Source organism: Patiria miniata, unplaced genomic scaffold (assembly GCF_015706575.1).
Source record: "Patiria miniata isolate m_02_andy unplaced genomic scaffold, ASM1570657v1 HiC_scaffold_5, whole genome shotgun sequence".
In the NCBI taxonomy this organism is placed as follows: Eukaryota; Metazoa; Echinodermata; class Asteroidea; order Valvatida; family Asterinidae; genus Patiria; species Patiria miniata.
In genome coordinates this window covers 11,746,384-11,771,144 of record NW_024037072.1, presented here as the reverse complement: position 1 = coordinate 11,771,144, position 24,761 = coordinate 11,746,384, and the positions used below count along the sequence as shown (strand labels likewise).

Genomic DNA, 24,761 nt, shown 5'->3' with positions numbered 1-24,761 from the left:
TACAGAAGAGCACAATGGCAGAGGCTTAAAGAGTGTCAAAAAATTTCCTCTGAGGATTTTTGATTTTTAAATTGCTTCTTTTGATGTCAGTATCTCAGCGCTGCACAGGTAATTCATATACTCATGTGCATATGTACAGATATAGAATACATACACATACATGTACATGTAGGATGACAAGAACATTTGTTGTTGTTTCATTTTCTTCTCTTTTTTTTCAAGCAAATATAAAAAATTAGTCTCCTATCCCTTACTACCTCAAAAGTTGTAAAGTTCATTATTTTCAATGTTTGCTGTTTTATCTTTTAAAATATGTTATAGTGGTGTGCATTTATGGGTAGTATTGGAACGGGGTACCCTATTGAAGTAAAACACGGGTACACCCAGGAACCCGTAAAAGACATAGTGTTATAAAAACTGAAGACGTAAAAAAAAAATACCCGCAACCTGGTAAATTCGCTCTATTGTCAGGAACTCTAGTCCTTAACGAAACTTAACAGTGTGAATATCGGCGGTGTCTGAAGGGCTTTATAGCTTTATCTTGTAAACTGCAACTTTGGTGAGCATCATAAGCGTGAAATCTGTGTTTTTATCCACGTAGCCTGGTTTTCATTTTGGAAATTTCCTACCAATGGCATTTAAAACCATTCTTTCTCATTGTCTGAGAAGTTAGTAAATAATTTTTGTAAAGTTCGTACCCGATCCATAATCTGGAACCCCTTCCTGACATCAGCGGTCAGGTACTTTTAAATGCAAACCCAAAGTACCCCACGGACATAAAATTTCAGAAGCTTGCAAAATATCCTCAAATTTCATAGACAATAATGAAATGAAGAAGCAGTATCTGGAAGTGTAACCTAAACTGAAACTCCCATGAGACCGTACATATTTAAGACCATATTTGTAATTTCCAAAAGAGCAGAAAATAATAATCTCGGAATTGCGAATCTTGAAGTTGGACACGCACATTTTCACTGCATGCATTTACACAGTGGTTGCATTCACTGTTATATCATTTACATTTCATTTATGTAGAAGTCCTTAGATGTCCACGTAAAAATGTATCCATATGTGTATTGGCAGATACGTCAAGGTGGAAGTCCCATTGTGTAGTTCAATGTATACAGCGTGGAAATCTTAAGGCCACCGGCTTCTGACACAAGAGGAACAAATTGAATTACATCATGACATTCTGAGTTGTGGCTAACAAGGCAAAAGAAATAAAAGATGATAGCATGGAGACGGATATAGGTTGAACTGCCAGGGACGAAAAAAAAAAAAATCAAAAAAATAATCAGAATTTCATATGTCAGGATTATTTGGGATGAAATGCTCATTATAGCAAGAGGTATATAGATCGACAGAAACCTCGCTATATTTGTAGAGGACGAGTTTCTGTTGTCATGGAGATCTGATATTATTAAGCGGTAACAAGGGCTGTGCCTTGGTGGCCAGGGGGCACCATTTTACGCACCGTTTACCAGAAATTTGTTGCTGAGGGGTGTTTAGCTGAGAGCGGGTGCTAAAATTAACCTGTGCTGATGGCACACATGTATGACCGAAGAAGTTAAAAGGGGCAATACTCCACAGACAATTCTTGAATTTAATAACAGTAAAAGGCATTTCTATATGACACTTTATTTGAAATACCTCAAAGTGCCTCACAATAAAAAACAATAAAACCAGGGTAATAAAAGTTAAATATATCAAAATATATTTATAAAAGTTTCCAATTATTAAAGTAAAAAAAGATAATTATAGAAGTTATTAAACAGTGCCTAAGAAAACGTGGACTGATACACGATAGCACAAAGAATAAGTCAAAATACCAGAAGAAAAATGACTTCCAGCAATAATGGTGAAAAACCTTCTAAAAAATCAACTAGGACAGGGACAAAAACAAAAATCTGATATGTGAAAATTCCTTAAAATATAGTCAAATCAAAAGTACTAATATTTAAATCAATAGTAACATGTTTTTGCATTCTGGGACATCTTTAAGTATGTAATTTATTAAAGAGATTATTAATGAGCTAGTAAAAGCTTGCTTGAATCCCTAAGCCCTCTGAATTAAAAAAAAACCAAGGAAATTTTGCATATGTCTAGGACCCCTTACCCACCCCCCCCCCATCTGCCACTGTTGTTTAGGTATGATGCTGTTGAGATATGATGTATTTCCGAGGGTTCTTTTTGATGTACATTGTGCATGTATGTAAGTTAAAAAATTAGATAGGCTTGATATTTCATCCTTAGGAAGGACTTCTACATTTGCCTCTGAAGAAGTCCCTGCTAACTATGTAAGCAAGGACTTAGTTAGCAAGGACTTCTTCAGAGGCAAAATGAAGAAGTCCTTGCTAAGGATGAAATAATAGGTCGTTCTAAATTTTTGGATTTGTATATCCCAGGTTAATGTAGTCAGTGAGCAGTGTGCAGCATATTCTTTTTCATGTACATGCAGGGGCGTCAATCGCTTCTCAAAAGTGGGGGGGGGGGACATACCTTGATAAGAACTGATGCGAGTGCGAAGCCCTTACGGCGTGGGGTTCGGGGCCCGCTTAAGGGCCCCGAAAAAAATTAGATTCTAGATGCTCTGTGGTGTGATCTGAAGCAATTTCTTCCCACTTTTCTCCATGCTTTAACTAATATTTTCGTAGCAAAAGATAATTATTTGAACATAATTTTTGAGGTTGGAGTCATTGAATTGGCTACTAGAATTCTGAGCTACAGGCGTGGGGTTCGGGCCCGCTTAAGGGCCCCGAAAAAAATTTGGATTCTAAATGCTCTGTGGTGCTATCTGAGGCAATTTCTGACCACTTTAACCAATATTTTTTCAGCAAAAGATACATTGAAGTACATAATAGGGCCCTGTAAATGGGACGTGAGTTCAAAAATCTGGGGGGGGGGGGACATTTGATATTGTGTCCCCCACCCTTCAAAAAGTGGGGGGACATGTCCCCCTTTCCCCCCCAGGATTGACGCCCATGTGTATATGTACATGTACATGTAAGTTGTTTAATTTATACATGTACAGTGTATACAATGCATGGCATTGTCATGATGACACGTATCGGATCTATGCTTTTGTCAACTTGAGCCTCATGACATGTACCTGTACCTGGTCTAGATATGTGCAAGATGTTTAAAGATCAAGGACAATTTGGCCCTGCTATAATCTAGATCACATGCTTACACTTTAGATTGTATCTGTGACATCTCAAAAATTAAGATGCAGTTAAGCCATGCAAACAAAAAAATTACAGTAGAAATTTTAGGTTTCATAGTTGTTTGTCTTCTATAGGCCCTAATTATTAATTTATATCTTTGTACCATCAAGCACCTTTTGACATCCTTTTATTTGTTTTTGTTCGTGTGTGTATTTCAGCTTCTTTTTTGAAATTTACTTCTGCAGTTATTTGCAGGCTATCTTACACATAATTTGCCTTTTTTTCCCCAACTCTTTCTTTGCAGTACCCAATGTTCTTCATTCTTCTGTGTTTTTTGTTTAAACTTATTTTTTTTTTATCGAAACCTTGGTACTTACATCACATCACTGAGCTCTTACATTCCCCCACCAGCTTATTCTCGTGGCTCCGCCCACTGCCCATCCTTTCTTCCCATGCTGTCTGAGTCTGTCCTAAGAAAGCCTGTAAGGTTTTCAAAAATGCCGAAGGTCCTTGTTCCCAAATGTGATTATACGTATGTGCTGCGTGCAAGCCCCTGCTCATACTTGCATGAGTAGTTGTGAGGATGTAAAAGTGATTCGAAATAACTTTCTTGAAAACAATGCAAACTAATGATTGTTTCTTGTAATTCATCAAATTTAGTGCCTCCATAATTAAATGTAGTCTCTGTCAAATCAAATTTTAGAAAGTGATGAATTTGAAAGTGGTGAGTAAATATTCAATTTTGCAAATTGAAAAGGCAAAGGTGATGTCATGTTTCAAATGACAGAGGACAGGTGGTTAATTGCAGGAAAACTTGGGGGGGGGGGGGGAGTTGACCATCAATGAAAGTTGCCTCTGCCGATGCAACTCTTACATGTAGTTGGGCAGGGTGTTGTGAGTCCTAGAATTGACATCGTTATCGTTGTTTAGTTTAAATAATTTCACTTCCTTAGTTTAAAATCATTTTTTTTGTTACAATCGGTTATTGTAGTGCAATTTGTGTTATACACAGAGTGATCTTTTTAAAAATGAAAAATTGTGCAAATTGCAGGAAAAAAATAGTGAAATAATTATATAATATTGGATGACTTTGAGGGGATACAAGAATATGTTGCGAGCTATAATAATATTGCATGAGTCGAATGTAGCGATTGTAATATAATCTTGTATCCCCCCAAAAGCCATCCAATGTTATTATTTTATTAATTATTTTAGGTTAACTTATTGAGTTAACAAATTTCTTGTCACTGTCTTGTAAAAGTCAGCGACCGCTTCCTCAGTACTTTAACGATAACTTAGAAAAATATCCGATAGAGAAAGCTTTCCAGCTTCGCAAAAACTGTCAGTAACTGCTCGGGCAGATACATGTATTCTCACAGAATATTTACTTATGTTATCTTGAGTGCTCTCCAGGTATTTTTAGCATCTTTTACAGTTCTCAAATTGCGTCAAATTCTTCGCTAACTGAATTGATTCACGCGCCACTCAAAGCCTCCATTTTTGTTTACAAAACTGTAGGCCTACCGAATGCGCGTGTGCGACCACTATCCTCTGTTGACTGTTCAACAACCGTGAGTTTCTATAGCACTCTTGATTGAGAGGAAATCAGCGAAATTGGTTAAAATGCCCGGATATTGTTGTCACCCGGGTACTTTTACTGACATAATATTGCAGTCATTCGGGTACTTTTTTACGAAAGCATACGATACGCTGATTTATTTTTACCACTAGAAGCCTGATATAAATAATAATGTTGTGTACTTGGGGTCCGAGACCTGTGGAACTTTGGGCTGTTAATGTTTTTGATGTAAAAAAAAATCCACAGCAAATGTTTCGGGGTATAAATGTATTCAACTATTGCAACTGTGAAGCGCACACGAGGCTTTTGCATTCGTGATGAGTACGACACAGCCCTTAGGCTATAGTCCAAACCTGAGTAAGCTTGTAAAAATGTTCTTACAAATCCTCAGAGGAAGAGCGAAACCTAATATGTAGTAAACTGTTCCTATTTGCTTGATTCCTATAAAGCACAATTACGTACATAGGCCTATACCCTGAATATTTGTTGCCATAATGAGATTGCCAGAATGAGATTCTTAATGTCACTGAGCCTTAATTAAGTCCTCAAATTGTGCAGGAATTATGTAAGATCTGTCAAGGCTGCATGCCGCTGCTTTACCGTTATCGATCCAGTGGTAAATGCTGATGATTATCCGCACGCCTTTATTTCCTTCCATCCTGCTCTGTGTCAATAATGAAGCATACGTGTCGAGAGCCTCCTGTAATGCTGAAATTGAATGCTCCAGTAAAGTACAGTGAACAAGTGAATGGGGAGAACTGAAAGCAAGTGGCTGAACAGAGTGTACATGAAAATGTGTGGGATTTGCATCGAATCGGATATAGGATTGAGTGTGTGAAGTAAAGTCTAAATGATTCGATTGAATTTGACCCAGAACAATTGTATCTATCTGCAACCATGCAGAACTGAAGGTTTTCAAAAGCAAAATTTCAACAAACTGAATTGAATTTGCGTCCCCCGTGCTGTACAATATATTTTCTATTAACAAATTCGTCAACGTTTTCACGAACTGACACTTACGCACTAGTGGATGTCAGAATTTTTGATTTTCGATTTCACAAACTGACACACAAGCATGTTGCAGCAATATGATTCGGAGCAAAATGTTTGGAAGATTTGGGTCGGGTAGGGTCGGTTTGTCCATCATTCCAGTCGGGTCGGGTCGGTTTTGCGTTTGCGATTTTCGGGTCGGGTTGGTTAAGCCATTTTGGAAAAACCTGAAATAAACCAAAATGAACCGAAACAGAAAGGAAGTTCACACGTTGCACTATTAAGTGCAGAGTCACTGCGCGCGGTGCGACTAAAAATGGTTTGGGTCTGTCTCGATCGGTCTATAACATGTAGGCCCATCAGTAGGTCACGTTGTGAGTGCTGCACGGTATGATTCAGTTACTGAAAGCCAACATTTTTTTACGCGAAGCAGGTCAGTTCAGGCGCAAAAACGAACACATTTGCCGATGCCAGATACTCGGTTTTTTTTTCGGGTCGGGTCGGTTTTGGGTCGGTTTGGGTCAGTCTTTGAATTGTTGTCGGGTTGGGTCAGGTTGGTTTTAGGTAGTCCATTCGGTTTTGGTTCGCATTCTGTTTGTAAAATAAATGTCTCGGTTTGGCCTCGTCAACCCGACCCAATGCAGATCACTATAGGGCGCGACTGAGTGTCAGTACGTGGTGTCGGTGACGAATTTTCAACTTGTTTGTTTTACTCCAAGCAAAAACCTGGTTTTTGGGTTTGGGCACAAACAGATCTGCTTTGCGAGCAGACTGGCTCCCGGTCCGTACATTATCGATACTGGTTGTAGGGCAGGAACCATGCCTACCCTGACAGAACGGAATTATTGTCTAAGGCAGCCAGTAAATTAAAAATTATAAAGTAATCATTCAAATAATAATTCAATAATGTCTCATTCAAACGTAAACAACGTTGATATAAAAATAGCAATTTAGAAAAGGAATCTATTTTTTGGATGAAACTCGAGCATGGGAAATACATCTTTAAAGGCAATATACAGCATATTACAAACATAAAAAACCAAATTATTATGAAATGACTTACTTGACTGTAAGTGAATAATAGTCTCAAGCATCCTGTGAAATCATGGCACCTGGTGTGCTGCGGTTTTCAAGAAAAGTAGATTTTTCTGTCAATTTCAAACGATGGTCAGCTGACCATCGTTGGAAAAAATACTGACTTTTTTTCAATTACTGCTCCCAGTTTACCAAATTAACAACAAATGTAGTTACTCTACAGTTTGTTAGCAATCAGGTACATATCCGTGAACGTGTGCAAGCCAACTAGTCTGGGTCCCTGACCTGACAACTCCCCGACGTCTATAAATTGCTCCCTTTCGTCTGCAGTAGGGTCAGGGAACCAGACTACAAGAACAGCATTTTTTCCTTTGCATCTAAACTTTAAATAGGTCAGTGTAACAATATTTGCTATAAAATATCAATCCCAAAATCCATCCGTTTCTCAAAATTACAGCAAAAGCAAATGTTGTGTATTTGTTTTACCTTTAAGTCTGACTTGAAAAATTAAATGTCTGTATTCATCACATAAGATGTATTGGAATTCAGATACGTCCCACGGTAAAAAGCAAATGCAAATTTAATGGCCCATTTCAGTTTCGTTGTGCATGCACATACATGATTCATGTTTGCCCTTGACAGAAGAATAATTTTACATTAGGGCCTGGGGACAGTAACTCACATCAGTGTCGCTTCATGTATGCTTCATGTATCTATACATAAAACATGTCAAAACAGTATTGTATAGAAACTACTGTTGATTTGGTCCCTACAGGCAACATCCAAGGGCATCATTAGTTGTGCTTTCAATTCAACTGCGTTCATTCAACCGTAGATGCCCGTAAAAATATGTTTGTACTACAGTACGTGTTTTACATTGGTGATTGGTGTTATGGATGCAGTATTTCTAAAGCTAGTTTCCCACTGAATCAAAACTACTTTCATATTGAAGGTTTCACCTTGACAAATACTCGTATTGGTATATGCAGTGTCTGGAAATATTCATCACAGCTTTTATAAATGTCTAAATCTTTCATTCATCACCACACTTCTTTCAACAGATTTATGGATGCAGTATTTCCAAAGCTAGATTCCCGCTGAATAAAAACTACTTTCATATTGAAGGTTTCACCTTGACAATTACTCGTATTGGAATATGCAGTGTCTGAAAATAGTAATCAAAGCTTTTATAATATCTAAATCATTCATCCGTCACCACACTTCTTTCAACATATACAGCCAGCCAAACATGAGTCGTTTTCATGTGGGAAAGGGTAAAAAAAACTACAAAATTAATAGCTCCAGATTTGGCCTAGCGTACCCATCTGTGCAACTCTGGCTTAGTGTTTAAATCGGGAAACTTCAATCCATGTATATTGGATTATGGCTGACTTGATTAAATGTGTCGGCCAAGTCATGTTGTGTGCTAATAAACTTTGCACACCCGTGTTCATGGATCATCAGCATGCATGCGTTGCACGCATGACAACCCATATGGGGATTTGCGTGCTCACTTAACGCATATTACAGGTTTGCAGCGGGCTGCGCGAGTCTGTGACCTGCACTACTATATAAAATGCAATATTTATTGCCCGGGGTGGCGATCGCATCTGAAAAGGGATCCTGCACGAGTTGCCACGCGGCGCAAACTGCAGCAAGATCATAAGGGAAAAAATATCCGTGTTTGTTATGGCCGTCTGATTCGATCGGACGGAGAAGTCAACTTGCAGTATTTAAACTTCAATGCCAAGAAATCCTTTTGCAACATGCCTATTGATGTGCATGATGATTAAAATGCGAAAAGTTACGCTCCGGCCCGAGGATCTGTCCTTGTCGAGTCTGAAATATTCAGCACTCATTCAATAAACATCTGTCTTTTATAACTAGACGCTATGTGTAAGTGGTGTACCCAATTTATTAATAATTGTAAGCGATGTCCATGAATGTAACTATATTTTATGTAGCACGTACATTTGCAATCATTATTTATGCAAAGATTGTGAAGCATGAACGAAGCCTTTTTCTGCAAAGTTAATTATTTCCTTCTAGTTACTGAGTCATTAAAGAACTCGGATTTTCTAGCAAAGTAGTCCACCGTTATCTTAAATTTTTACTTGTATACTGCCTGTTTTTTCCTATGGTATTGTGTGCTGCTCTCACAAGCATGTTTGCACCATCCCTTCATAATATCTACGGAAAAAATACCCACAAAATGTCTGCTAAAGACTGGATTTAACTTTATTCATATTTGTCAAATAAAGCTAAATAATACCCATAATAGTCAAATGTCTTCTTGCACCTGTTTAGGTTTAGAGCATGAATGGAAAAATATCCAACACCAAAATGAATCATAAGAACCAGTTTGTACAGGAGGAAAAGGGACGTTTGTCTCTCAATTTTTGCACCTTGCCTGCTTTTACTTTGTTCTTCAATTGTTTGACTTTCAGGATTTGTTGCTAATTAATACATTGTAATTGTAAATCTTACTTTTGTGTTTGCTTTTCAGGGGTGCCACATCGGTCGTTCTGAGATGTACACAAGTTGGAACAGACAAAGCACATGCAGTCAAAGTCATCAAGAAAACGGTAAGATATAACACTCTCAGTGTACATGTGTAAGCACTTTATTTGGCTCCTAGTTTAAGCATGCTTTGGAAAGGACAAAAAACATTTTGAGTGGTTTTTTTGTTCCTTTCTATTTTCCTTTCCTCTTTTGGGGGAGGAGATGTGGGTCGGATGCCGGAACTGGGGATTTGCTCACTTCTTATTTATAGTTCACAGCTACATGTATGTATAATGCTGGGAACCTTATTTTTTATGCCACCTTGTTTTTCTTATACAAAGTGGTGGCATAGCAATTTTCTATTCAAGTGCCCCTTTTTCATCAGTGTTTACCCATAAATATTTGTAGAGAGTGCCCTTAATTTTTTTTTTAAACAAGTGCCCTTTTAAAAAAAAAAAACAAGATCCCTTTTAAAAAAACAAGTGCCCTTTTTTTTTTACCAGCGGCCTTGTACAAGTGACCCATTCAGCAATTGTGCTGCCCTGAAAAGCACCACTTATTGTACGATCGCGTCCTTGATCGTACATTTGAACAGTGCTATTGCCCCCATTTGAAGATGGTACCAGCCCCCCCCCCCCCCCCCCCCCACTTTTTAGTTTTTACGGAAGCAAAGTATCTGGAGAAAAACTCCTGTCTACATTCCAGCACGGATGTGCTAGTGCCCTTTTCACTAACTTTTATCCTCCCCCCAATAAAAATGACCTTGCTATGTCTCTGCAAAGACACCATTATTTGAGTAACACAGAAACACTGAATGCAAAGTAGTTCATTGCAAAGCTAGCAAGTGGCATTAGATCAGATTCTTGAACGAGTGAGGTGCTGTGACGACGTCATTTTGTGGGTATAGAGTGATGCGTGTCCAAGGTTATGGACGTACATTGTAAGCTTACATGGTAGTACAATTTAAAACTTACTTTTCCACAATATTCAATTTTAAATTTAAAGGGAATGTACATCATTGGCTTTTGCTGTAATTTTCAGAAATGAAATATTTGAGGGGTTAGTATAATGTATCAAATAAAGTTACACTGACATGTTTGAAGTTTTGTGTTCGAAAATGCTGGAAAAACCAAGAAAAATTTCAAGCAGTCTGGTTCCCTGACTCCGCTAAAGATGAAATGGATCAATTTATGGATGCCGGAAAATTGTGCCATTATTTTACAGGATGCTTTAGACTGTCATTTACCAACGTCCTAGTAAAGGTATTTCGTAAAAAATTGGTAGTTTTGTTTTTCGATGTTTGCAAATGTTGTATATTCCCTTTAAGTAAAACTACCAAACTAATTTAATGAACAAGATTTCCCTAGAGTTTGACACTCGCTTAAAAAAAATATCTTTATTGTGTATTCAAATCTTGCGCAATCAACTCTGGAGGCAGATTCTGTATACATGTAGGCCTATGCATTCACATCAACAGAAAAGTTGAAAAAGAGATTAAAAAAACCCAGCATGTTGTGAAGTGTTTGCCCTTCGATAGATTTCAGTTGTTTGTTCTATCAAACTAAATGATTCATGATATAAAATCGCTCTGCATGTATCAAAGTCTAATGGTGAAGATAAAGTGGCGAAAGTAGGGGGGAAAATAGTTCAATGTTAGCAATTTTGAGATCATTTGCAGAGGAGAACTAAACGTCAGCAATTTTTGGCTTCTGTGATGTCAAACAAATAATGACAAATACGCGCCCCTTCCGATTTCATGGGATCATTAAGAATAAAAAGGGCAAACTGATATCGTAACTTTGTGTCAACAGTTTGCTGGATTTAAAATAAGTGGATGAAAAAGAAAAAGAATCGGGAAAAGATCCTTGTTTGGAACAAACGAAAAACCTTCAAGGAAAAATACCCAAACCTCCAAACTTTAGAAAGGAGAAAAAAACCTTGGGATACAAAGCACCAAATTTGAGCTCGAGAAGGTGTCCTTGGTATCAAGGGAAACATTGGAAAGAAAGAATCAGACAAATTGTTGGTGTTTTGTGGCCGATCACAAAGTACAGGTAGGTGCTTGTACCGGTAGTTATGGTTAGAACATGACGTTTTCCAGTTTGGACACGCATCAAATTAAACTCATTTCATCATCTTTCATTTTCAGTTCAATGTTTTTTTGGAGTGGGGGGAATTCGATGACTTTTGGGAGAAATTTCCTTCCGAAGATGATCACCCCGAAAAATAGTCCTGAAGCCCATAGCCATTTTGAAAAACGGTGCCTACACGCCGTTGCAAAATACAGCACTATTAGGGCCCAATTTCATCCAAATTTCACAGAAATACAAGTTCGCAGTCCTGTGCATGGCTTCCACTCTTCTTTTTTACAAACCCTCAAGTTCATGGCCCACAAAATGCTCTAATACCAAAGAATTTGAGGGCATGCAATTCGTGATTTGGCCGGTGTAGGCAAGTTCGGGCCTATATTTTTTGGCCTGGACCCTTTAGGGGTTTATGGCGACTTTGAACCAAACTACATTGTGGTACATGTAAAAGAACTTTTAGTGCATGTGCGTGTAGTGTGTTTGATTATAATTTTGGGGATCATAAAACATACGTGTTTGATCCCAACACATTTAGGCTTATGTTAACTATGGGACCAGGAATTGTTTGTTTGAATCCCAACTATTTAGTGGTGTGATTTTAGTCTGTACAGTTCCTTTTCCAACAGAAAGAAATTCAGACAATAGGAGAAGATTTTATTGAAGTATATAGTATACAGTTTTAGTGTGTACATGTAGTCATTGATCAGGGGACCAAAATAATTTAAAACATGTCTTTCGTTGAGAAATGAACATAATGACACTATTCAACATGCCATATTTCTTGGCAGACATGCCTGTAAAAATCACAGGAATTTTGTAGCTAGGTCTATATAAACTTGACCCTTCAAGTGGCAGAAAAACACACAAGCAAAGTTCAAATCCGACGGTCTATTTTAAGAATTTCATTGCCCTAATAAAGCCGAATTATTTCACTTTGTGTATAGATGACGACATCAAAATAATAAATTGAGTTCTGGTGATTCACATTTTTAGAAGAATGATTCTTTTGATTTCTACATTGACGTCATTTGAAATTACAAGTTTCATCAGTACAATACTTTGAAAAGATAATTACGTGTATTTTCATTTTCTTTTTGTGAATTCAGATTCACATAAGGTATTAGTCCTCAGTGGCATGTTCTAGGAATAGTACATGTACGTATATCTGTTAAATTCAACATCCGTCGGCTTTGTCCGTGAGATGCAATTTTGCAGTCAAGTACAAAGGAAACATATTGAATCCTTGAGAGTTGATACTTTACATTCCGCTAAAGAGCCTGAATCAATTCTTAATTAGGTACTGATGTTGGTTCAAAGTGGGCTGGGAAATATGCATATTCAGTGGTTGCTATGGCCGGACCTCCATAATTTTCTCGAACTTTTGTCTACTACATTGTATATTTGCCTCAACTTTTGAGTATAAAATCATTCCGTCAAAATTTAAAGTTGCGTTCCCCGTGCTATTTTTGAGTTTCATCTAAAAAAGTAGATTCCTTTTCCAAACTGCTATTTTTCTAGCAATGAAAAAGTTATACACTTTTGAATGAGACATCGACCGACGAAAATCGGCCCATGTTTAGTTATTGAATTATTACTTTATAATTCCGAATTATTGGCTGCCAGACAATAATTCCATTCTCATGGTGTAGGCTGGTTCCTGCTCCACAATTACTAACGATCATGTAATAATAATAATAATAATGCATTCTTATATAGCGCATTACATCAGAAGAAAAATCTCAATGCGCTTTACAAAATTAATCGCATAAAAAAAGTCATAATAGTGCATTAAAAGCTCGTTAAAAATTTACGGTGGATCAGAAACATTGATTAAAACACACAGTAAGACTCATTAGAAATACATTTAAAATCACAATCACTGGAAAATTACTTAAAAACCTGACGGAAATAATATGTTTTAGTGCTGACTTAAAAGATAAAAAAGAAGGTTCATTTTGAATAAAATAAGGTAGTCTATTCCATACACTGGGTGCTGATACTGAGAAGGCACGCCTGCCATAATGATCTTGATTAAAACGGGGCTGAACTAAGCGTGTTTCGGTGGAGGAGCGAGTGGCTATTGAACTTTCTCGAAAGTCTGTCAATAAATCCAATGGACCGGGAGCCAGTCTGCTTGCCAACCATACATGTATCTGTTTGTGCAAAAAACACAACCTTTTGTTCATAGGGTCACAGACGTTTAAAAAAAAAAAAAAAGGAAGAAAGTAGTTTTTTGGTAGGAATTTAAAAAAAATACAAGTTTAAACTTGAAAATTTATTAATAGAAAGAAAATTGAATTTGTTGAAGAGTACACGGGGAATGCAACTTTTAGGTTGCTTTTAAAACTAAATTAACGCGAAGTTTAAATCCTGTTTTGCAATTTTATCGTATTCATAAAGCACAGTGAGAAGCAATAGAGCGTGCAAAGTTGACCTAAAAAAACCTTGTGAGATTTTATGGGAATATACAGTATATTTACATGTATGTATCCTGGCACCATGTATATCTACTACATGTATGTGTGTAGCGTCCTTTTTGTTGCATATATATTTTGTGTCCTCAATGGGCTTTTCCAGTCAAGGGCAATAAACTGGGTCTGTGAAAGAAAAGAAATCATTACAATTTACAATACATGTAGGAAAATATTGCAAATTCATGACTTTAACAAAATGAACAAATTTGACCTCGTGCGGATAACAATTGGGAAAATTATAACTGTAACTATTATAGACGGTGTTTGGTACCAAGACTTTAATATATGAAAGGTGGACATAAACTGGCGAGAGTGGCATGCTATATTAAGAAAGTGCAGGCCAGAAAATTGGAATGTTCTGAAAATACGGTAGTTTGATTAATTGGCTTGCAGACCCATATACATGTATAGGGCTACACACCCACTTGATCCGTAGTTGTGGGGACTACACACGAATTTTCCCATGGTACTATGGGGACCGAAGACACTGTTGAGACAGCAGAAAGTCCCCATAACTCGGTCCTAATTTGCCTAACAATAAAAAACTCCCCCATAACAGGTGACGGACCATTCATACAAGTACATTAGAAGCTCAAAGAAGTGTGCTAATTGTGTAACAATAAAAAACTCCCCCATAACATGGTGACGGCCTGTCCATGTACATTAGAAGGTATAGCTCAAAGAAATGTGCAAGTACATTTCTTTTTTCTTGCGTGGCATCTTTGCATAATATGTGTACATCGCTAGGGTCATGCTGCCCTGTTTAGGTTGTGCATCCTGTCATCTGCTCTTCTACAAGATCAAACACCTCAACTTTCATCTTCAGAATTGATTATTTTCTTTCTGCCCCACCCCAACCGTCCTTGGATAACTGTATTTAGAGTGGCTTTTAGAATTGTAAAAAGTGGGCAAAGTTAGCCTTTCACCACAGGAAAAATTTACGATTGTTTTGGTTTCAGCGACTACAAAACAGAATTTCCTGAGCGGCTTTTGAATTTACATCCTTAAATCCGAAACTGTTGAAAATGGTTAATTTCTATGAATATTGGTGTGGATAATTTATTTAACTTTGAATTGAATTGAATTTGTTTTCATTCAATAGGTTGACCAGAAGGTCGTTAAAACAGAGACTGACATTCTTCTTAAACTTCAGCACCCAAACATTGTAAGTATTAAACCTAATCTGTAAATTTCATTATATCATATACATACATTTCTTGTAGCTAAACTAGGTGTAAATCAAAGTATTTATTCTTCTTCCTCTTCCAAAAGTAAATATTTAATGCTAAAAGGTATAATTTGTGAATTCAAATCCTTCTTCAGTTAAGTGCGTCCTTACAGAGTGTAAAATTTTGCTTTAAACAAAAATTCACCTCTTTATCAATATCATGTGCAATCAAAGCTTTCACACTTGTAATCTGAGAGGAGACAGTGGGAGCAGTGGCCGGAACACAGAATTGAAAGTCCCAGTAGGAAGATGTTGGGGTTGCAGTGCAGAAAACTGAAGAGCCCTGGTCACGGTAATGAAGCTTAGAGTCTCCGACGTTGATAATCTGAAGGGTAGTGTGTTTGATTACCGGCTGTCGACCAGGCAGGAGTAGCCTTGTAAATTGAATTGGGGGGCAAATGTTATCAGTAAATTTCTCCATACAAGCATGATGAACACTGTGTTCTAATGTATTGTAGGGGGGGGGGGAGCAGCCATTGTAAATGCTGTAATTAATCACCCTCCTCCTAGAAAAATGTTTGAAATATTTAAGGTGCTGTGAAGCAATGCCATATTTCGCGTAATTGATTGTAAGTATATTGTGCAGCTGCGCGAAAAAATTGTTGCGTAAATACATGAACGCATCGCATAATGTTGCCACTGTTGCGTGACATCAGCTGTGGGATGGTACAGCTAGTATAGAGCCCATGCAGTCAATATTACTTCATGTACATACATGCAGGGTTGACGACCCAGCTTTCGTTTAAAGCAGGAATGACATTTTTTTTTCAGTCTAGACTGAAATCAGACTTTTCGAATCTGAGAGAAAGACATTATCAGTATAGAGAAAGAAGTGTATCTTTCAGACTTTTCATCAAATTTTCAAATTGTTTTTAAAATTGACAATATCATCCCTGTTAACATATTATCACAGTAGTGCCCGAAACCACACTGCCTATAACTCTCTGTACCACCCAGAGCACTCTATGATTTTATGTATTAGTCAGTCAATAAACACAATGTAATACAATGTAGTACAGTTGCTAACGAGTTCAGTGTGAAGAAAGTGCTATTGGGTTAATACTGCTCAGTATGTTGGAGTATTCAGGAATTAAGCTTCTCTGGAAAAAGTCCCAAGGAGCTAGATGAAGGTTTAAGGTATTTCACGGTAATATGCGCCATCTTGTTGACGGGGCAATTTTACACGCATTGCTGTGTACGCATCGTCAGTCAAAAACTTTGGTGCTTTCAAGTCATCATGTGGTCATTCCAAAATGCGCCTGCGTCTAGCAACGCGTGTTCTTTTTGCCCTGTGAACAAGATGGCGCATATTACCGTGAAGCACCTTTTTCATAAGATGGCATTTGCGTTGGGGTGATGTAAATTCAGTATTATGTTTTTCCCTTCACTGACGTATTTTTATAAACACTGTATACTCAGTGTTGTCCTGAGTGATTGTGAGAAAAAAATCCACAAACTACTCGGGTAGGACTCGAACCTATGACCTCCTGCTTACTAGTGCAGACGTCTTACCACTCAACCACTAAGCTTGCCGGGGCTGGCTGGTTCGAATCTGATATAGCAGCGGGTACCGCGGGGACAACACTGAGTTTTATTAACAGTGTTTATAAAATACATCTGTAAAGAGCAATAAGGCCACCAAAAAAAATAGTTCTGCTTCCGGTTTCCCTACCTACCCTATTCTGAAAGCCCCTACCCTAATTTTTTTATTGGAAAAAATGAGAAAATAACACTCAAAACCATCAATTTCTTCCTTTTACCCTTGACTACACATAGAAGCCTCCATATGATTATACACACACACACAAAAATTGCAAAAAAAAAAAAAAAAAATCCCTACCTACCTACCCTATTTTCGAATGCCATGTAATCGGAAGCAGAACTATTTTTTTTTTTGGCCTAACCCAATATTGAATTCAGCTCAAGGTTTTTCTAGTAGTGAACTATTATTAATATTGCAGGCTAGAAAGTTACGTATTCACATTTCTTTTCATGTGTAGAATTGTGACTGATTGTGTGTCAGAGAAAATTTGTGTAGTTAGTAGCTCCGTGCATACACAGCAGACAGAGCTTCATGACCACTAGTGAGAGCTCAGTGGAAAGGACCTATTTTGTGCGCACACTGGTTCACTCGCCTGTAGAAACAAAATTCACTTGATTAAGTTTATTCCTAATGAGCGCATTACGCCGAAGACCTGTATTGTCTTCATGTGAGTGCCAGATGACCTGCCACAGTGTGTTTGAATTCTATATCTAAGTCTTTCTTTATGAGTGACTGAGAGGGTACTTGTGCGCAGAGTCCAAAGGGGAGTCACAGAGTGTGGCATCATAAGAAGGGAAAACAAGTGGAAAATCCTGCACTTTACTGGAGAGGAAACTACAGATGTGCACAGCAAATGCATTCAGCTTCAAAGAGGTTGTGGAATGCTCGAAGACATATCCGTCATTTATCGGGTATATGTAGCCTAAGGTGTGATGAAATAAAAACGACTATTGTTTCTGTCATGAAATGAGTACAAAAGGTACTTTTGAGAGCTGTTTTTCAGGTCCAGTTTCGACACGAACGTGCAACTGTGTAAAAGTCGTTTTTGGGCAGCAAACAAAACACAGTAAATCGTGACGTAATAAACAGGACTCCCGATGCACAGTAGCATACACGAGTCCTGTTTATTACGTCACGATTTACTGTGTTTTGTTTGCTGCCCGCAACGACGATTTTTACACAGTTGCACGTTCGGGTCGAAACTGGACCTGAAAAACAGCTCTCAAAAGTACCCTTTGTACTCATTTCATGACAGAAACAATAGTCGTTTTTATTTCATCACACCTTAGGCTACATATACCCGAAAAATGACGGAAATGTCTTCGAGCATTCCACAACCTCTTTAAAGATGCGTTCCCCGTGCTATTTTTGAGTTTCACTTCGAAAAATAGATTCGTTTTGCTATTTTCCTAGAAATGTGAAAGTTACCAACTTTTGAAGGAGACATTGAATAAAGAAATACACCAACGTTTAGTTATTGAATTATCTCTTCACAAAAATCAAATTATTGGCTGCCAGACAATAATTCGGCTCTTGTAGGGCAGGTTCATATGTACAGTTTCAGAGGGTTGTAGCCGCTAACAATCAGATTAAAGTAATTTTTCATTAAAACACAACATACAAATTGAAAAGTTGTTTGGAGAAAAAAAAATCTATATTTTGAAGAGCACGGGGTATGCATCTTTAAGTAGTTTCTCAACTTATTTTCATTTGACAATTGTTTTTTTTCTTCTTATTTTTCTTCCTGTGGACAACCAGATTAGACTCAAAGAGATCTTTGAGACAGATGAGAAGCTGTTCCTGGTCCTAGAGCTGGTGACGGGCGGAGAGTTGTTTGACCGCATCGTGACCCAGGGCTACTACAGCGAGAAAGACGCAGCCAGTGTGGTCAGACAGCTCTGCAGCGCTGTGCAGGTAAGATTTCTGCCTGGGCGGCATGGGTGGGGCAGTGTGTCAAGCGCTCGCCTCTCACCACTGTGGCTCGGGTTAGATTCCTGGCTCGGGTCATAAGTGAGTATGGTTGTTCATTGATTCTCTCCAGTGCCACAAGGGTTTTTCTCTGGGTTCTCCGGTTTCGCAGCATTCGCAAAAATGAACACTTATGGTCTGGCTCCGTGGCAAGACATTAATCAAATGGCGGCTGCCTATTGCTCATAGGCATGCCTTCGGTTTGACCACATTGTAGCTGCGTCCTTCACAATTCGGCTCCTACTGCGAGTAAGGACGATAAGGCCCCCCCCCCCCCCCCCCCCAATTAACATAATACCATTTGGTTTTCCACCGCTGGGTATACTCACTACTGCGTAATATGCTACGTTTTGTTACTAGTTCTTTGGTGCTCATAGGTCCACATGGGTTACATTAAAGAATATGCACTTGTACCTCAGATTTTAATTGCTTGAAAAGTTGACCAGTGGTCTTTGTAAGGGTCACAAATAATTGATCTTTGGTTCACCTATAATGACCATAAAACAGCCTTAGAAGCTACCTTTACATCCTTTGGAAGAAAGGAAGATTTTTTTCTGTTGATTTTAAGATTTAATTTATTTTGAAAGTTATAAAAGCTTAATAATTTTGTTCATCTTCTCACTCCCTTTTCACAGTACCTCCACGAACATGGTATAGTCCACAGAGACTTGAAGCCAGAAAACCTGCTGTACGCCGACAGCACAGAAAATGCAGCCCTCAAGTTGGCCGATTTCGGCCTTGCCAAAATGCTGTACAAAGACGTCCAGATGCAAACAGTGTGTGGGACACCGGGATACTGTGGTAAATATCTAGAGGCTGGGGTTCAAAACGTAGACATTAAAGGTGCTCTACCTCTGCTCTTCATTATATTTGATTGTTTTCCTCTTAAGGTAGAGTAGATCATATGTCATTTGTGCATTTTCTTTCGTTTGAAGAAACAAAAGTGCTCAAAATCTAAAGATTAACCTGATGAAGTTTTAGCTCTGTGAATGCTGCACATTCCGAGAAAACAATATTCTAGGATGTTGCCGAGTCATATTTTGAATTACACGCGCAATCAGTGTCCAGGACACATTCTCATTCAGCCGATTGCAGCTACGCGATGTCATGCACTGAACTGATGAGTAATAGCTACCTCGCTAGCGTGTGCATTGTATAAAGGCTTGCACACACCCATTCACGGATTTGCCGAATTACAAACCAACTACTAAAGGACATTTCCAAAAATGTGTCGTGTGACACGTCTTTGGCAATGGCCGCAAATGATTCTAAACGTGCGCCAATTTTTTTTTGCAATTTATTTGTTTCTTATGTACACTCCATAGTCCCCGATTCTACTTTTCCAATTACACAGAACCTTTAAATGCATTAACATGTAGCAAAGTGCTTTCATCAATTGTATGCACTAACGAGTGTAATAAAGCACAGCCTTACGTGTTAAACTGTCATAAGAGCTTAATGCAGCCTGAGTGTATTTGCCTAATTAATCTCATTAATTTGTGTCTAATGTTTCATGATGTCAGTCAGCTATGGCTAGAAAGGTACAGTCCATGGGCCCACTTCCATGGCTCTGCTAACCACAGAATTCCGCGCTAATACAATCACCATTCTGTTCTAACAGCATTAGCAGAAAAAAGAATTCTGTGCTTTTACCTGTAAGCACAGATTCTAAATTACTGGATGTACACATGTGCATACATCTAAGTCAAAATTCTACACTAAGTTGTGAATAAGTTAACGGTTAGCACGGAATTTTCTGCTACAGTAAGTGGGGATTGTTTGCTAATGTTACAAACGGAGCAATGAATTGGGACCAGCAGCCGATTTCACAAAAAAAGTATGTAGCTTGTGCCTTGCGTAGGACTTGCGCAACAAATTTGTTGCGCAGCTGCGCAGTAAACTTACAATCGATTTCACAAAACTAGCTGCACAGCATTTTAAATAATCTAAACATCTTGGATAAGGATAATAACAGCACTTACCACGGCTGTTACAAATTTGTTCGTTCACGAAACAGTCATTGAATCACCTCGGCCCGACATTTTGAAAATATAGTTTCTTCGGAATTGTACGGCAAGTCTAAAAGTTCTGTCAAAAGTAAAATAGCAATTAATGTACCTGAAACAAAATAAAGCTGTGAGTGTCTTGTATCAACCTTGATAAGTTGTGCAATGACAGGCTCCATGACGATCACGATTTACTTGTAAAATAGGTCATTTTCCGTCGCTACATGTACGTACAACTTACACCACCTAAAATGATTGTGAAAGTTACGCCATAATTTACTGCGCAATTGCGCATAAGTCTTACAGACTTATGCACTATGAGACTTTCGTGAAATGTGTCATAAGTGAAATGTTGCGCAGCGTGAAATGTTGCGCAACTTACGCAATAAATTGTGGCGCAAGCGGAGTTGCACCATTTTGTGTTAGGTTTCGTGAAATCGGCTGCAGGGCATCACAGAATTCCACGCTTACGATCACCATTTTGCGCTAACAGTGCTAGCAGAGAAATTGGGTGCCAACCTTGTAAACACAGAATCCTTAGTTACGGGATGTACGCTTGCACAGAAACCAACACTCCTCGCAAACCCATGAAATACTCACATTCAAAGCATAGAGTTTTCAACTACAGCTGAAGCAAGGTTTTTTTGGCTAACAGTGAGCAGCAGAGCCTTGAAATTGAGTCCAGGTTATCAGGTGATCCTGTGTTTTTCATCACATTGTGTTAGTCTGTGAGATGTCATAGTGTCATTCATACAAATCAGAGAAAAATAATACAGAAACCACACAAGTTTGACAAATTTGTTATATTTCTACTGAAATGAGACATTAAACAAAGTCATCCAGAAAAGTTAAGATATCGAATAAAAAAAGGTTTAACAAATTGGAATGAAATACAACCCTGACTAATTCAACTAAAAATAAAAGCCATTCAGAGGGTTGCTAACACAAAAAGGGTAGTTTTTTAGCTAACATAAAATGTGCTAATTAAAATATCCTTAATAGAAAACAGTTGTCGAAGAGCACAGGTTGAACGTCTTTAACAATGCTTTCACTAGTCATTCAAAATTAATCGGCCCATTACTCAATCGCAGAGAGCAACTCTCGGCTGCACTTCGCAGTGTTTATTCATAACACTTTGTCAAAACACAGGCCACAAAAAAAAGATGGCCATATTCCCTTTAATAGAGCAGAATGTTGACGTTTGGTTTTTTGCCATGCCTGGAAAATTAATTTTCACAGCTCCGGAGGTGCTATTCGGCAAGCCCTACACCCCCAAAGTGGATATGTGGAGCGTAGGGGTCATCACCTACATTCTGCTGTGCGGGTTTGAACCCTTCTATGACGAAAAGGGCGACAGATACGTGTACAAGAAAATCCTGAGGGCAGAATACGAGTTTATGTCGCCGTGGTGGGACAACGTCTCCGATAGCGCAAAGGTAGGAATCGCTCGTGTGACATTTGCAATTTAAAGGTTATTGTATGATGAATATAAAAAGCACCGCAAGTTGGGAAACTCAACAATTTTCTGCAATTAATTATAAAATGTTTCATCACATTTCAACTTGAGAAAAGTCAGAAATTACCAAACACAGCTTGTTTTGATTTTCATGTTAAGTTCATTGACCATGCAAAACTTCTTAAAGGCAAGCATGTGTATGATGTAAAGGTCCTACGTGTCCATGTACATGGGCTGTTCCGTGAGACTGTGGACATGGCTGGAAAATGAAAAATTTATGAAATCTTCAGAACTACAAGCGTCACTACGTCAAATGTGGTATCAAATTAAAGGGAACAACAAGACCTTTCATTCGGCCGGTGATGTCGATTTTAGGTACATGTAGTCACCTTGTTTTTACATGCAAAATGCAAGTGATGTTAGTGAGTTTTTGTTTTTAAGGCAGAGAGAAAGATTCATGTTTTAAGCAAAGAAGATTTTTGTTTGATTTGTAGTTCCTTATATATTTTCACTTACAAGTACCAAAGATGGGCAGACAAACTGTAACGTGAGTTATCGTAATGTGAGTTACCAAAATATATCCCTCTAGAGACGCCTGAGATGGACCCTCCAAATTGGCGCAATTCAGTTTTTTCTTGCGATGGACATTTGAGTTATAATCAAATGTGTATTTCCATGCGTAATCACCTGGTTATTAGACATGAAAAGGTCCACTTCATGGTATAACGACATTCCCATTCCACCAGGCTGGCTACGCCCCTGCAGATTTGCATTTTAAATGCGCCACAGATGTCAATGACCCATTTGATAAAGAAAGCACACTTCAGGAAGTGGCATCAAGTCATTATTCAGATGGGGCTAAGAAGTCATAAAGGAACCGTCTCAGATCAAGTTAACAAACAAAGATTATCCCGGTCAGTAGGTTGCTCAGGATTTTTTTTTTTATGAACATGTACTTTTGCCCACTCCTTTTCAAGAAGTACATGTATAGAAGCAGTGCACTCGATACGCCTGATGTAATATGAGTTTCTCCTTGCGTTATTGTGCAACCCAGTCTGCTTGTTTTGATTACATATGCGTAATCCGCACAAGTATCCACATGATCGACTTTTGTCAGAATCCACGAACTTCGTCTTTGATTTCACCACGTTACATTCCTTGAATATTGAACGACAGTCGAGTCAGAGCTAAAGATAGAGTGTGGAGTATAAGGTGCTGTTAGCGAGAACTTCAACCATTGTTGTTATTATCTGCTTCCGGGGGAAATTCAATTCCAGTCGCTTGAAGATGCCGTCCATCGGCGCATTTACTGCTCTTCAATGAAAGTTGTGTCTCCTGAGAGGTCTTGTTGCCTTGTGCGCAATTCTGAAGAAGATGGAAATACTGTCTCGTTGTGTTGACACTTGATCTGCTATATCCTGGGTTTTTTATGCTTTATGGTGTTCCTTTTTTCCTCAGTCGTTTCTCTGACGTGGTTAATGGGAATGATTTTTTATTAGCCTGAAGGTGTGAGAGGATGGAACTTTTATTTGGGGGGGGGGGGGGTTAACTGTAAAAATGATAAATGTAACTGGGCCATTTCACGGTTTGGTGGACATGGCTAAGGAAAAAAAAGTTTTATTTTTTAACCCAGTTTCACATTTTTATTACAGATTATACATTCAAGTATGAGAAATTAACAAAGAAAACCCAATTTTATCAAACATTTTTTGAGAAATCATGTCGCAAAGTGAACAATATTTTTTTTACTACAAAGAACTAAAAAAATTTGGTAAAGTTTAACATTGGTTGCTATTAATGCAATTAGAGATATTTCTATCATAACCTTATTTCTAGCATGTATGATAGTCTTAATCTCTGAAACATATGTCAATTCACCGCCGTCATCCATTTTCAGATGTCAAAAAGTAGCATTTTATGCCTTTTTTGGTCAATGTAACGTGAGTAACCGATTTTGTGCGCCTTGTTTATCATACATTAACACATTTTTCTGGATGTCATCTTTGGTGCTTAGGTAGGTCTAGGTCTACTCTATCTACTGTGGGGATAACAGTTATTAAACCTTTTCAGTAAGGTAATTACAGCCCACGGAAACTCAAAAGTACATCAAAAAGCTATGACTAGTATAGGGTCACAAATAACAGGGTGGATCCTTACTGCGGGGGGGGGGGGGGGGGGGGAGGAGGGGGGGTGCCAGGGGTGTAGAAGGGCGCTCTAAAGTGAAAAATGGCCTTATTTGAGAACATTTTGGTTACTGCTGGGGGGGGGGGGGGCGGGGGCTCTGCACCCTCTCTGCACATCCCTAGATCCGCCACTGTGTAAACTCACAAAATACACGTCATGCCTGTGCTACAGCTTATTTGAAAAGCTGGTCTCTTGACTTGTGTCTGGATGACTTGTGGTTACCTTTGATAGCTTTTGGTATGTGTGCCTATAAAAAAAAAACAGGGATTTTGCACCATGTAACAAATCTCTTTTGTGAGTTTGTGAGGTTCTGAAAAGAAACGGAAGAAACTCACACAAAAAAGAGACTTGATACATGCACATGGTGCAACCGCAAACTTAATCTTATCAAAAGCAATACGCAACAGCCTACAGTTGTGAACTGAATCCACACCATACGTTGCTTGAACCCCCACGTGAAATCGCGCGCTATTGTTTGTACACCTGTCGCAATATCCATAGTCTTTGTATCTGGCGTCTGGTTTCATCTTTGTTGGAACAAGTGT

The 24,761-nt window shown here is 38.4% G+C and overlaps 1 protein-coding gene across 1 annotated transcript in view; it reads left to right on the top strand.

The window, feature by feature from the left end:
- The window catches only part of LOC119741223 (calcium/calmodulin-dependent protein kinase type IV-like), a 40,256-nt gene that overhangs the window by 9,692 nt on the left and 5,803 nt on the right, over positions 1-24,761 (top strand). Inside the window, exons 2-6 of the mRNA XM_038216962.1 lie at positions 9,275-9,353; positions 14,934-14,996; positions 18,361-18,516; positions 19,206-19,371; positions 21,816-22,012. Coding sequence (XP_038072890.1) covers positions 9,275-9,353; positions 14,934-14,996; positions 18,361-18,516; positions 19,206-19,371; positions 21,816-22,012 — 661 coding nt within the window. The remainder of the gene's footprint in view (positions 1-9,274; positions 9,354-14,933; positions 14,997-18,360; positions 18,517-19,205; positions 19,372-21,815; positions 22,013-24,761) is intronic.